Source organism: Zonotrichia albicollis, chromosome 1 (assembly GCF_047830755.1).
Source record: "Zonotrichia albicollis isolate bZonAlb1 chromosome 1, bZonAlb1.hap1, whole genome shotgun sequence".
In the NCBI taxonomy this organism is placed as follows: Eukaryota; Metazoa; Chordata; class Aves; order Passeriformes; family Passerellidae; genus Zonotrichia; species Zonotrichia albicollis.
Genome location: NC_133819.1, coordinates 61,080,797 through 61,095,773, shown reverse-complemented (window position 1 = coordinate 61,095,773; position 14,977 = coordinate 61,080,797). Strand labels below are relative to the sequence as shown.

General features: G+C 38.9%; 1 protein-coding gene across 4 annotated transcripts in view; it reads left to right on the top strand.

The window, feature by feature from the left end:
* Window positions 1-5,567: 5,567 nt before the first annotated feature.
* The window catches only part of ATP9B (ATPase phospholipid transporting 9B (putative)), a 157,268-nt gene continuing 147,858 nt past the window's right edge, over window positions 5,568-14,977 (top strand). For 2 of the 4 annotated variants that reach the window (XM_074542469.1, XM_074542488.1), the window contains exon 1: window positions 5,568-5,943. In XM_074542469.1, coding sequence (XP_074398570.1) covers window positions 5,652-5,943 — 292 coding nt within the window. In that variant the 5' untranslated portion in view covers window positions 5,568-5,651. The remainder of the gene's footprint in view (window positions 5,944-14,977) is intronic. The other 2 variants (XM_074542464.1, XM_074542478.1) reach the window with 2 other exon arrangements.

Here is a 14,977-nt window from a genome sequence, read left to right as displayed (position 1 = left end):
GTTTCAGAAAGCTCTGAAACAACACAAAATTTGTAATTAACCCATGGGTGTATTTTCTTTCAGTTTCAAGAAGTAGTTAAAACAGTTATATTTATTTATTTGAAATATCAACAGCATGGAATTTGAAGAAATAAACCTACTGAGAAAACTCAAAAAGAAAAAAGGGTCCTTTGAAAGTACTGATGGTGTGCTTTGCTGTAATTTTGCACCGCAGATAATGGGAATATTTTATCGGATATTCTCTCATTTTAAGAGAAGATCTGAAGTTGGTAATACAGATCAAGACTTTTGAGTCCATAGGGCTTTTTATTCTCCAATTAGAAACAGAAATCTAGCACTGAACTTACATACAATAAGAGCATTAGAAAGAATACCTCAGAAGCTAACTAGAAATTCAAAGGCATGGGATTTGAAATGTATATTACAGCAATGTTTAAGTTAGAGCTTAACTTAACAGAAGAGATACTGAGCAAAATTACTAGATGGTTGTCAGTGACGGGTCATTGTGAAAATGCAGTAAAATAATGAACATTGTATCACAAGTTTCTCCTTTTGTTTATTCACTATAAACATTTAACATCTTAGGTGAAAGCATGACTGATATTTATATCAGAAATCACCACAGTTTATCTGTTTTTAAACCAATTTTATTTCATGGATTTACACTTTTCCTGCCTCAAGTGTTGCCAAGCAAATTGGAGAAAATGCCCTATCAGCCTGGCTTGTTACTGTCTAGAAGACGTATCTCTAGTAAAATCCAAAATACAGCATATACCTTATTTTTCTTATGTAATTAGAGAAGATATTGCTGGAATTTTATTCTGAATGTCTGACTTGGTGGAATACAGGTGAGGGTGACACAGGACTGAAGCCAATGCTGAGGGATGCATAGTTTGGTAAGGATGGACTACAAAAGGAGGAATAGAGATTTGGCAGTCCATAAATCCTGCAGGGCTGCAGAGAGTTGGCATATACCTAAAAAAATACGTTGAAAGAAGGTGTGAAAGAAATGTAACAATTGGGAGTGCAATTAATTGACAAACACTTAATGTTGTGAATATTAAAAATAAAATGTGTAGAAATAGAATTTTCTTCCAGCTATGTAGACAATAATATTTTTTAATATGTGAGTAGCATTTTGTTTTCAGAATTTTCATAGTATAGTAATATTTTAAATTATTATTTTTACTTCTTTTTTCTGTTTTTAAACTCATTTACTTTGGCATATAAGTGAATTGCATGAGGCTTCATTGTCTGAAGAGGTCTTTTAAAACAAGGATCCTTTCAGAGAAAAGTGTCTCCCCTTTTGTTCTCTCCCAGAGCAAGATAATATTTTGTTACATCCTACAGTAATATATTGAAGATGCAAAGGCACAGCTATTAGCATTATTAAAACTGATAACTGCAACTGGTTTAGCTCCTGCTATTTAGTATATGATTTGCTCCCTTTCTCTGACAGTGTAAGAATTTACTTGGTGTAGCATTGCCCTTAGCTCTTCCTATAAACAAAACCGTATTCTTTCTGTGTTGGTGTGCTTAGGTCTTGCTAGTGATTTTTTTTTTAAGCCACCAGGTGTTTTGGACCAATTTACACTTTGATGAAAATTTGAGGATAAATACCAGGCTGGTTCACCACTGATGAAAAAAGTTACACAATCTAAAGAGAAATACATGGATGTTTGAAGGATAAGGTGAAAAAATACCTAGTATATAAGTAATGTAAATTTTGTACCTGTAACATTACATGAGGCTTACTGAAATTTTTTCTTTTGTTTTATATCCAAGGATTTTTGTATCATTTCCACAGAGTTACTCCAGTATAAATGATTTTATAATTTGGCTTTGAGAAGGATAGCAAAGAATGAATTAGCTTCAAACTGCCTTTCATTTCCCCTGTTGCCCTAGCCCAGACTGGATACATAATCAGGATTAGAAGGGAGGGAGCAGTTAACCTTGAACATTTACAGCAGAAGTAGAATGGCAACAGAAGTATAAATTATTATGAAATGCCCTCTGGGGATATCAGGCAGAACTCGTTACAGATAGGTTCTGCACCTGTAGCAGATACATGCAACAAATGCAAAACAGCTTCCATGCCAGCTCATTCCTAGTCAAACCAAGAGTTCACAAGATCCATAAATCATAGGTTCTGGATCTCTGCCACTTCTTAGAAATGCAAAAGTTGTGCAAAAAAGAAGTACAGAAAGGATGATACAGAAAGCTTATTTCAGGGTGGTGCTATATTTACTTGTTATCACAAATGTATGATATCATGATATTTAAGTGACAAGCATTACTTAGCCAAGTATTGAAATAAATATTATAATATTAATATTGAAATTAATTCCTAAAATGAAACTATTTTTTTTAATTAAAAAAAAACATCTGCCTGAAACACCTGAATACCAAAATCTGGATCAAAAGCAAGTTTATTCTATGACCTTTAGTATTGCTAAATAAGAAAAGAAATATATTTTCAAAATGCAGGGACATTTTCTAAAGGCAACTTGAAAAGTTATCACACATCATATGCCAAATTGTCAATTCTGCATGGTGAAAACTTTTATATAAATGTTTAGAATTTTCTTTAAAAAAAAAAGACAAGATCACAGCAAAACCTAGAGGCAAAACTGAATGATAACACATGCCAAAAAAATCAAAGATCCTGCACTTAAGAGCTTCTACCATTTTATGAAAATAGTGATGCAAAAAGGCAATTGAGTGATCAAGAAGTTGAAATCATGATAGATTTCCAGCAACTGTCTTAACAAGTTTTAAACATATATTTGAAATAATCAAAACAGCATGTATTTAAAATTATTTTGTCACTCTCTTGGCCATTGGCATACTAAAAAACTAATTTTGCTCTTCTTAGAAGGCTTTCTGGTCAAACTCTTCTCTGTACACAGGCAATAGAGAAGTATTTCTTTCTTGAAACCTTAAAGTAATAATAAATAAAATAATGCTTTATGGGCTACATGAGACTCGGAAAGAAATGAAGACTCTGAAGGTATTTATGATCCCTAATGATTGTCTCATGTTGGGGCCTTTACAAGTCTGACAAGAATAAACCTTTCCTTACACATCCTCAATCACTTATTTGTCTCTGCATATGGAATTTACAAACACATGCACATAATTGACTAACATCAGAGATTAGTTACAGGCCAAACAACCTGCTAAATATTCCCAAATATAACCGAATAGCCAGAACCAAAGTTCTGCACAGACAAGATGATTAATCTTAGGCCACTAACTTGTGAATGAAGTGCTTTCTGTTCAGTCCAAAAATTGCTCTGCCATGGGCTAGAATCAATTAATAAACTGGAAGCAATAGCTTAAATTCTCCTGGCCTCAGTGATCTGCAGTAACTTACTTAGCCATGTGAGAATTCTGAATATATAGTTATTAATATTAATGCTTAACATTTTAAAGCTGTGAAATGTGCAGAACTGCAGTAACAACAGCCATGAAAGCACCTAGGACAGGCATAATTGTTACCCTGAAAGATTTGCAGGCTGTGTTTGCTTATTTCCAGCATGTACATCACGGCAGAGCAGGCAGGAGACAGGCAGTACCACACACACGCAATAAACTGCCATAAACATAAAATATATAAACATAAACACATAAATCGTGGATGCAACAGCAACGTACCCTTGAGCAGAGTCATCCAGCCACACCCTGGGCACTATTACTAACTGTGCAGCCAGCACCTACAAGAGGGAAGTGACCCTTCTCTTCTGTCTGGTACTTGTAGGACCTTATCTGGGTTATCATGTCCAGTTTTGGTCTTCTCATTACACTAGCTCATTGTCATTCTGAAGTGAGTCCATGAGAAAAGCTGACTAAGATGGCCAAGGGGCTGGAGAACATGGTATGTTGAAAGCTCAGCCTGCACAGCTTAGAGTAGAAAAAGTTAAGAAGAAACTTTGTGGTTGAGTAAGACTACTTAATGGCACAATACCAAGAAGATGGTGTGACAGGGTTCTTGGATGAGGGGAGCGACGAGAATGTTGACTCCATGTTCAGAAGGCTTGATTTATTATTTTATGATATATATATATATATTAGATTAAAACTAACTAAAAAGAACAGAAGGAAAGGTTTCCTCAGAAGGCTAGCTAAGAATAGAATGGAATGAATAACAAAGGTTTGTGGCTTGGACAGAGAGTCTAAGTTATCTGGTCTGTGCTTGGCCATTAATTGTAAACATTCAAGATGGCCCAATCACAGACACACCTGATGCATTCCATAGCAGCAGATAACCATTGTTTACATCTTGTTTCTGAGGCCTCAGCTCCTCAGAAGGGAAAAAATCCTAAGAAAGGATTTTCAGTGAAAAGATGTCTGCGACAGATGGTGGCCAGACTTTTCTCAGAGATGAATGGTTTTGGCTGATCCTGTGTTTCCCAAGTTGGAACACGGGAAGTTTTGGGTACTTATTAGCAATTTGTTTATCACAAGATAAAGATTGTGACAGGTAGCCCAGAGAAGTTATGGAAACACTGTGCTGTTCTTGGAGGTGTTCAATACTCCACTGCACATGGCCATGAACAATCTGATATTAAATGTAAGGTCTTGGTCTAGGTGATGTCTAGACATCTCTTTCAATATAAATTACAATTCTGTGATTCTACCGGGGAACTGATTCTTATTCTAAGACCAAGAACATTATAAGGATTAACAGAGTTAGAAAGCTAAGTAAATAACTTTCCCCTTTCTGGCATTTCCACATGTGACCCTTTGAATACCCTGCAAAGTCCTGTCACATGCCCAGCATATTTTTCCCCTTCTATTCCTATAGAAGCCTTGTGCTTTCTGTGCAACTGTTGTTCCCATCTCCTGGTTCAACTTCAAGAGTTCTGTCAGAATCCAGATAGTACACTTAAAGTCAAAATTCTGCTCAGAAATTTGCACTTGGAAAGCACTGCCAGTGCTCCGCAACCTTCACTCCAGCAGATAGGAGCATCCTTCATTGTAAGCTGTGTGTTGTGGTGCCTCCACAATGACCATCTTCCCTTGGGTGAAGGTACAGCTCAGGGAACAGCAAAACTTCAGTCCGAAGTGCCTGGGCCATAGAAACAAACTTCATTTAGCAACAGGCATTGAGGAAAAAAAGAAAATAACTGTCTTTCTCCTGCTGTGGAAAGTCTTCTGTATTTGTAATGGTGCTAGGCCTTTTGCTCCCCCACAGCATCTAATTTCAGAGCAATACCAAGAGATAACATTCTACAGTAGGTCTATGAACACGCATATCTTCCAAACCAGCTTTTGCTGGCGGTGACTTATCTATCAACCCTGTGAGGTAACACAGACTGGTTCAATACCCCTGACATACAGAACGTCCACTTCCAGGTGGCAATACTTGTCTCCGTTTAATGGCAGGAAACCATCACTGGCAGGCTTGGAACCTCAGAAGCTGAATAATCACGGAATCACAGAACAGCTCAGGTTGGAAGGGACCACAGTATCCAACCTCCCTGTCCAAGCAGGGCCGCCCAGGGCACAGCACTGCGTCCAGAGGGTGCTTCAGTATCTCCATCACGGGAGACTCCACAGCCTGTCTGAGCAACCGCACAGGAAAGAAGTTCTTCCTCGTGTTCAGGTGGAGCTTCCTGTGCACCAGCCGTGTCCTACAACCCAGCAGCATGAGCAGAGCGCGGCTCACGCCCGCCGTTCCCGCACTGCGACTCCCCGAGGGCTCAGCGCTCCCTGAGGGCTCGCGCGCCGCCTGCCCCGTGTTTACCTCGAGACCCCGCCCTCCCCGCCCTCACGTCACCGGCGTGGCCGTGACGTCAGAAGGGCCGGGGCGGCGCCCGGCTGGGCGGCGGGGGGCGCCCCCAAGATGGCGGACCAGATCCCGCTGCGCCCGGTGCCGCGCAGCGCCCAGCGCAGGGCGGCCTATTACAGCAGCGCCGCCGCGGCGCAGCGGCACAGCAGGTACGGGAGGCGCCGGCGCGGCGGCCGCTGCTCCCCGCTTCCCCTCTCCTTCCCCTGTCCCCAGCTGCGGGCGGGGCGGCGTGCGCCCCTCGCCCAGTCCCGCTGCCCGGCGGGATCCGGGACCGCCCGCCCGCTCCGCGGGGAGGGCGGGAAGGGGCGGCGGCCCCGCCGCGGATGGCGGAGGGGGGTGTTGGCAGTCGATGGCTCTCGCAGGCCTCCGCGGCGGTGGCCGCCTCTCCTGGGCCGCCGTTCCCGTGTCCCGGCGGCGGGGCCGGGGCCAGGACGGGCTGCGGTGGCGGCGGGAGGATGCTCAGGGCGCCCTCGGGCCGCTGCTCCCGACGCAAGCCCCGCGCCCGCGGGTGCGGCCTTCGCTCGCCCGGCCCCGCCGCCCGCAACTCCGCGCAAGTCGGGTCCCTTGGCAGGAGTTCGCCGAGGAGAGGGATGCTCGCGGCGTCCTTGCTAAATGTGCTGCGAGCTAGTTGTTGGGGCTAGCACGGACACCATTCCTGAGTGGGCAATGAAATGGTTTCAAATTCCTTCAAAGATACTCTATTGGGCTTAAACAATTTAGAGAAGACGGTTTAAAGATCTGCCATCAAATTGTTTCCAGGCAAAAATTGAGCGTTGCTTTGCTTCCCATTATTCTGAATAATTTCTAGGTATGCTCTTGTGAGCATGGAAAAACTCTGCTCCATAATTTTGGTATCTCCATTGGATAGCACTCTTACAGTGGATTATGTGATTCTATTTACTAATTACATGTTTCTTTCCTGTTTTGGTTCTTGTAGAGCATTGTTTGTGGGTAGAAGGACTGGAGGGAGCAGTTGTAGGATCTGAAGCAAATGGACTTGCTAAGAACAGATAGTTGGTGCTCTTTTTCTAGTTCAAATACAGTGATAAATCTGTTTCATAATGAATAAAATGTGATAAATCTGTTTCATAATGAATTAAATGTATTTACTTCTTTGTCTGGATGCGATAACCAAAAAGAAGGTAGTTTAAAGCTGTGCAAAATAGGTTAGGCTTACGTTATGTTGTCTTGATTCTTAAACTAGATAAAGGGTTTTTTTAATGAACATTCTCAAATTTGTAGGACTGTCTGCCATACTGTTAACCTTCCCCATCTCATTAATACTTGAATGTCTGACAACTTGTTGTAGGTTTGTCCTCTGTCTTGAGGTAGGGCAGTGTCATCATCATTAACCCTTTGCCTTAGAGAATTGAATCAGAGAATGCTCTTACTGAAATTTGCTTCTCAGTAGGTGTTTGGCTTGGGAATAAAGAGGAGGATTTGGTAGGCAAAAGTTTAGTCCAGACTATCAAAGGTACTGGGACTTCTGTAGGTTAACCAGGAGTGTTCTGGTGATGCTGTAGATGGGATGGCTTGAGTCCATAAGTCAGATGGTTACACAGTTAATTGAAGGTGTGTGTGCAGGTGTCATTGTGGTTCTTTAGACAAACTGTTTGATTGTGGCCCTTTATAAGCAGATTTGGCAAACTGTAGGAACTAGCAAGGAGCTACCAACTCATTACAGATTTGCTTCTTGCCCTCTGTATTTGATCAACATTGCCCTCCAAAGATTGTGGATTATATTCCTTCCAGTTTAGATGACATCTTTTAGAGTTAGGGTCTTTTATAATCTGTGTATTTAACATATTGATCCTCCATAAAAGTGATTATCTGTGTTTTTAGTTACTTTTGTGCAGCTTCTTGTAGGTATATAAAAGCTTTAAAAATTGACAGGCTCATTTATTGTGTTTCTTCATATTTGATCGCTTGATTAATGAATTGCTTATCTGAGCTCTGAGAATCAGAATACTTACACCAGCCTCTTCATTCACTTTATTGGTTTTATTTTTCTTGATGTGGATTGAGTAAGTTGGTCATTCTCCTTCAAGAATACCTTACCTTGGATTTGTGAGAGCACCTCTGGAAGGTGTCCTATGGACCTGCAATAAAAACATGGCAATGCTTGTGTGGAGTCTACCACAGCTGTCTTGTGTAGAGTCAAAGGGGAAATAGAGCAGTGCAAATAGTGGAATTACAACTTGTAAGTCTTGTGGCTCTAAGCTTGTAATTGAACTACAGCTTCTATCTCTTTATGAATGATTCATCCTGCTTTTCTAATCTTTATCTTCAGCACAGACTCTGAAGAAGCCTTGCATTCCTGTGGAAACTGCAGCAAAGGTCCTGATGTCAGATACTTATGAGAGTGTTGAAGTGAAGTCACTGAGGTCTCTGATATGCAGAAACCTATCATGTGCATGTATGCTTGAGGATTTTGCCTAAAAGGGTGTAATAAATATCTCTGAAGATGTCTAGAAACAAACACCTATTAAAACATACTGGAGCTGGCATGTTGGGTTTAATCCAGTGCTGTTGTTTCTGGACCTTCAAGACTTTTTGACTTGGTGTGATTTATTTTTTCAGTGAAGAATTTACAGTATTTTGGAAGTCATACACACATCCTTAACTTTAGTGTGGTAGTGTTTTTAACTCCAGTTAATTGGTCTGCTGCTGTGCAACCTCAGTTAGTACAACTCATCAGTTGCCAACCCTTATTGGCCTTGCAGCTAATTTGTAGAATGACTTCTTTTGCTTGAGCTAAGCAGTCTGTAGGACTCTGCCAGTGTTTGTGTAGCTCACTTTGCAGTGAGGACAAAGATTATCATACTCATTGTTTGTCACACTCACTGTTTGTCTGTAGTGCACGTTGTGCTTTTGGGATTTATTTAGACACACCGATAGTGCATATTTTAAAGCTGGAATACATTTTCCTATACATACCTAAAGAAACTCCAATAATATGCACACTTCTGTATAAAATTGTAGCCAGCTAAGAATCATTAAATGTCCTGCAATGTACTTTTATATATAAATAAACATGAGAAGATTATGTATTTTTATATATTCATACTTTATGTGTTAAGGCCTGTTAAAATATATTAAAATACATATTAAATATTACCTATGGTTCAATGAACACATGCATCTTGTTCTGCTTTTATTTCTGATGTTTAAGCACAACTTATTACTTTTGCAGTAGAAATTCAGTTTTTACATTTTCTCTCATCTTTCTCTACCTCAGATGGACAGAGAACTATTCATGTGTTGCTATCAACAATCAGGGAAATCTGTCTTGGAGGAAAAAGTTGTTCACCTTAAAATGAATTTGAAAAATCCTTGCTATTGTTTAGTATATTCAATTTGTGTAGTTGTAAAAGGCTTGGGGGAAAAAACTGATTGGTTCAGCACTTGTTTCAGCACCTTGTCCTTCAGCTTGAAGATTGTTATCTACAGGAAAATAATTGCTGCTTTTTGTTTACATGGTGAGGGAGAGAGAGGACCAGAGAGCATTCAGGTTCACCTTAAATGTGCAGTGAGGCTTAATTCTCATCTGTTTGACTTGTGTTTGTCATCATCAACCACGGAGTAATCAACTGCTGACCACAGGAAGGAAGTTGACTTTGCTGTCATGTGAGGTGGGTGGCAGGAAAAGAGGCCTGGTGAAATTTTGAAGCTGATAAGGAGCTAAACAGTAGTCAACTATCATTTATCCATAAACAATATACCTGGTTTATTCAGGTGTTCTATGCTTGCTGCTGTCAGTGCATGATCGTATTTGGCCTAATTGGGCTGAGGCAAGAGGTATTGGGACTCCTGGGCTGGTACCAGACCATCACATCCTTCCAGCTCTCCCTTATGTGACATAAATTCACTTGCACTCCAGATATTCATAAAAGAAATCTGTCCTTGTTCATGGTGTGGGCCACAGTAGTGTATTTATGGATACACAGCTGGATATATTAAGTGGTTGTTGTAGGGCAAATTGTAGAGCAGGTCAACTGCTTTTGCTTGTCTCTGCAGTTTGCCACTGATGGACCAACTCTGTTTTGAGGCAACTGACTATTCTGCTATTTGAGAATTCTTTTATGTCATTAGCAAATTAGAAGCTTGCACACGAAGGAAAAATGAACCAAGTAATAGGATAATGTGTCTTTTGTGCAGGTAAATGTAGAATACTTGTTGCTTAACAATTTGTGAACTGTAGCTTATTTAATGTGAAGTACATATAATAGAAAAAAATGAAATCTGTTCCTGACAAAAGGGAATGGAAGTCTGCAGAACTTGAAATTCAATGAAAATTCACGATTCCCTGATACTTACAAATTTCAAAACTTCATTTTTTGTAGTACACAAAAAGTAAGATTATTTAATGTAGTAATACTGTTCTAGTGCTTTTGATTTGAATGAAAGTGGTTCCCAGCAATCTTGTAGTCCTTATGGTTATGATTTCTCAGAATGTTTGGCTAGGTTCCACATTGAACCACCAAAAAAGAGATAAAAATGTCAATAGATATTAGTCAAGGCAGGTACTGTAATGCTGTGGAATTTTTAATTTCTGACAGTCTGATATGAACGTGGTTAAAATACCTTTATTTTCCTGCTGCCTTTCAGTTGTTTGTTAGAATTGTGTCCTAATTCTAAATGGCAACGTGGATTTCGCAGTCTAGATGTTATTCTTTGTAGTCCAGTAGATTTTGATATTTCATGTATAATAACTAAGAATAATGTCTCCAAATCACAAAAAAATATTATTCGGTAAGACCATGTAACAATCAGAGCTTTTAGGACCTAACATCTCCTGTAGAATGCTGTTCCCAGAAAGCTCATGACTTATATTGCTATAAGTGCAGGTCTGGAAATCCTTTCAAAATGTCCATAATTGTTCAAACCTCCCAAGTATTAATACATATTAGTGGAGTTTACCCATTGAATGGGCTATATGCAGTGATATTTGGTACTTTGTACAGTTTTGTGAAATGCTGCTAGTTTCTATCAATCTCCTTCCCTGGGTATTTCTGAATGTTTAGAGCAAAAGTTCTTACAGTATCTGGCCAGAGTTATACAGGTTTCAATTTCATCTTCTCCTCAAAACACCTGTTAATTGAATGGCTCTACATATTTTATCCTGAAAATGAGCTTGAAAATGATGGATGAGGCTGAATGGCTGACAATATTGGCATTAATTTGAATTTTAATATAGTTTCTGTGATAAAAAATTCCAAAGATGAAACTGAATTTACTTTTGAACATCTGTGTTTTAAAACTGCTTTTGCAAACTTCTTCCAACATCTGTTGTTTGACCAGAAGCAGTAACTTGTTAAATGCAGAAACTATAAATATCTATGGTTTTGCTGGGGTTTTTTATTTGGTTTCTTTTGGTGTTTGTTTGTTTGGTTTTGGTTTTGGGGTTTTTTTTGTAGAAATAGCATTGTTAATGCTATTCATTCTGCTACTCTGGACGTGATCAATGAAACTCCTGGAAGTTAAGCAGCTGTGGGAGTGTGTGGGAGTGGGTGCTGCTTATTAATTCTCCATATGTGTACTGGCACGCCTGCACTTCCTTGTGGATAAAACTCCTAACTCATCCTGGTTCCTGTGGTGTTTCCTTTACTCTGTGACAAGCAAACAGAAATGGCAGCAAAATGGATGCACCATTACAGATGAGTCTTCTGTCTCTGTAGGACAGAAATCTTTGCTGGAGGTAGCAACTCAAAGTGAGATGTATCAGTAGTTACTCTGACCCCAAAAGCTGCAAATGTTGCAGGTTGCTCTGATACTTGCTAGAAACGTCATGAACCTTGAACAGCTAAATATGTTATTCCTGGGAAATGTTTCAGGCTGCAGGTGCTGATATGTAGATGTTTTAGTGTATTGGGAATAAGAACACATTAAATTACACAGCTGTATGTTATGCTGATGTATTTGAATATATATATTCATTACAATACACCTCTGTCTTCTGTTTCAGCATAAGGAGGAAAGGATCAAATGCTGTACAAAGAAGTCTCTCTAGAATAGTCCTTAGGAGAGTTGTCTGCACTTTCATGCATTCTTGCAAAGTGGATCAATCATGTATGTCCTTTGTTCTTTTCCAGGAGAACTCTTACCCCTCCCTTTTTTATAGACTTGACCTGAAATTCAAAGTGTTTGTCTCTTTTTCATTAAAAAAAAAATCAACATTGATATACTGTCTTGCAGAACATAATGCTCTTTGTTTATTAGCCTTTCCTAGATTGTGATTTTGGACAGAGGTTCATCCCTGTTATTTTTAACTATGTCACTCAGTGACTTTTAGGCTTAGTCTTAGATCTCATCTCTGAATTCTGATTCTTCCAACAAGGTTGTTTGTGTGGCAGCTTTGTACTTGGGATGCTGTATTTGTGTAACAGTGGTTGAGTTGGGTCTGTTTTCAAGATCTCAAGTTATGGAGAAACTAATTCTCCAGTTTTTGTAAAAAAGCAGTAGTTCATGTATTCCCATTCCTGGACTTTTTTGGGTTTGTTTTTTTTTGGAGGGTTTTTTTTGTTTGTTTGGATTTTTTAGTGTGGGTTTTTTTTTTTTTCTTCTGCTAAAAACTGTGTTTATAGGTTAATCACGCTGGTTGGAACTGACACCTTATTTAGGATAGCTGCAGGTTCTGAAACTTCTGCCTGGAACCAAGGTCCAAGGAGTTTGATATATAAGTCTTGAAAAATAGTCTTGCCGTATGTGAATATTTTCAGACCTTTTATGCAGTGTGTGTTGTCATTGCTAGGTTCTGGGGCTTTTACTTTTCAAAGCAAAGTTAATGATTTAATGATGCAGGTAACCATATGGCATGCATATCAAGTTGTTGACGTTAGCAACTGTAAAATAATTTTACGAACAATAAGATTTTCATTGGCACCATACTTGAGAAGCAGTTTGTCATATTTTATCTGCAAACACAAATTTAGATGACGTACAAACCTTAGGTGATTTTGGTAAAAAAGTGATTTTTAATTCAGTTCTTTAATTTGATATTATGTAAACTGTGCATTTGGAAAATGTTGTCTTTATGTTTTTCTGTTCACTAGTAATGGTCTTTCATACCAAGATAGGTTTACAGAAAGTCATAATTTTTGGCACAGTTATTCTTACAGTAACTATCCTGATCTGAAGTGTTTTAATCATTGGGCAGAAAAAAAGTTTGAGAACTTCAAATAACTATTGTAGGTGTTACTATTGTTTGCAGAAGCACAAGTGACTGCATGTTTAAGCTATTATTTTTGCATGCCTTCCTGATTTGTACCTATAGTATCTAAATACAGTGATTTGTATTGCTTGGGCAGGCATTTGGATTGCTAAGAAGAGGGAGGGAAAACAATTGATTGGGCTACAATGTCAATAACAATACCCAGTGACAGTGATAAAATGGCCCTGTTGTTCTGATCAATGACATACCCTACTAATTAAAAAAGGGTTCTGCTGAATGTAGATGATGTTTCCTGAGGTCCTACTGTGTACTTAGGTATTTCTGGTATCTATTTGTTAAATACAAGAGACTCACTCATCTTGTCATGGGTTGAAAAAGATCTTGTGTTAAGGTATGCATAGCGCTTTGTAAGGTGAGCAAGGGGTAATAAGGATGGGTGCCTTTTATCATGGAGGCTCCATTACATGTCTTCTCAATTTGCTTCTTCTCTATCTTGTTCTAGTAAGAAAGTGTGATGTAGGAGAAAGAGAAGGCAAATAGCATTCAGAATATTTGATTTTTCTCCGGTGGAACCTGTTGTTTTAGTATCTGTTTTAAAAGCTACTGATGAAAGGGAGCTGCTGTGGTAATAAGTTTCTATTATGCTTGTAGACCTTTATCTGAACAGATGTAAGGGAGTTTCCCTTAGTTCTGCAAGGCTGAAGATACCAGCTTTTTGTTTGTTTGGAGTTTTTTGTTTGTTTAGCTTGTTTTTTTGTTTGTTTGGTTTTGTGGTGGGGGTTTTTTGTTGTTGTTTCTGGGTTGGTTGGTTGTTGCTGTTTAATTTTTTTATAGTAGTAGTAGTTCAACAATGCTGCCTTGTGGTTTTCCGTATTATCTCTCTGTATCATTTGGGGCAGGGAGGCAATGATTCATTTGGACTTATTGCAGAGTTTGGTCTTACTCATCTCAGTGACACAGTGATAAACTTGCCTGCATGCAGTAGAAGTACTTTTTCCTTATATTTTGTTGTTCAGTGGATAAACATGCACTATGGCAAGAATATTGTATTGTTTTTAAAAGAGCCTCGATGTAAATGTTCTGCTCTAGAAATATCCAGCATCCTTAAAAGCTGTTAGTATTAACTGTGGTTACTCCATAAAAATTTGTAATAGCAGTATTTTGTGTGTCTGATTCTTTTTTTTCAGGTCAGGACCTGTGTTCAGACACTTCCCAAGAAACACTGATTAGGGTGTTATACTTGCATTAGAGGCACAGCTGAAGCTGAATATAAACAACAGCAAGTTCTGATCAATTGTAAAAACTTTAGAAATACCTTTTCTGTGTTTTTTGGGAAGAGGTCGAAGAAAAATCTTTAAATTTCAGGTATTTAGCTGTAGAAGATTTTTCCATTTTCAGCTTCTCTTTTAATCTAGGAACAGCATGATTGCTTCGTAGATTAACAGAATTTACTGCTGTGTGAAGCATAGAGGTGTTTGAAATTAGAGGAAAAATGTAATTTTTAATTCTTAGAAATGCAGGGTAATATTTGAGGGAAATAATTATTTGTAACTTGATTTTTATTGGGTAAGTTTGTAGCAAAGCAATTTGTTTTATGGATACAGTGGTTATTTGTTTAAGAAGAGTTACACAAAACTACATTGTTTAGTTATAAACATGGTTATGAATGAATGTGCCTTGCTAAATAAAATCTATGCAGCTGCAGTTTCCTGGGAATTTTTTCTTCATTAGAGGATGTGATCTGGACAGTTTTGTCAGTGATACAGGCAGTCTACAGCAGTTGTTGATTTGGTGGTTCATCCTTTAAGAAACAATTTTGCCCTTCATATGGAAATGCCTGTCACTTTCTTCATTTTTTTCTACTGATGCTTCTCTACAATTTGGCAGATTCCTCCTTTATCCTCAGACTGGGAAAGTGTTCACATAGGTTGGAGGTAGAGCAGGATAGGGTATGAGTGGGACAGATTGCACAGGTCACTCTGTCCTGTGCCCGTGATGGGAAGCAGAGGGAG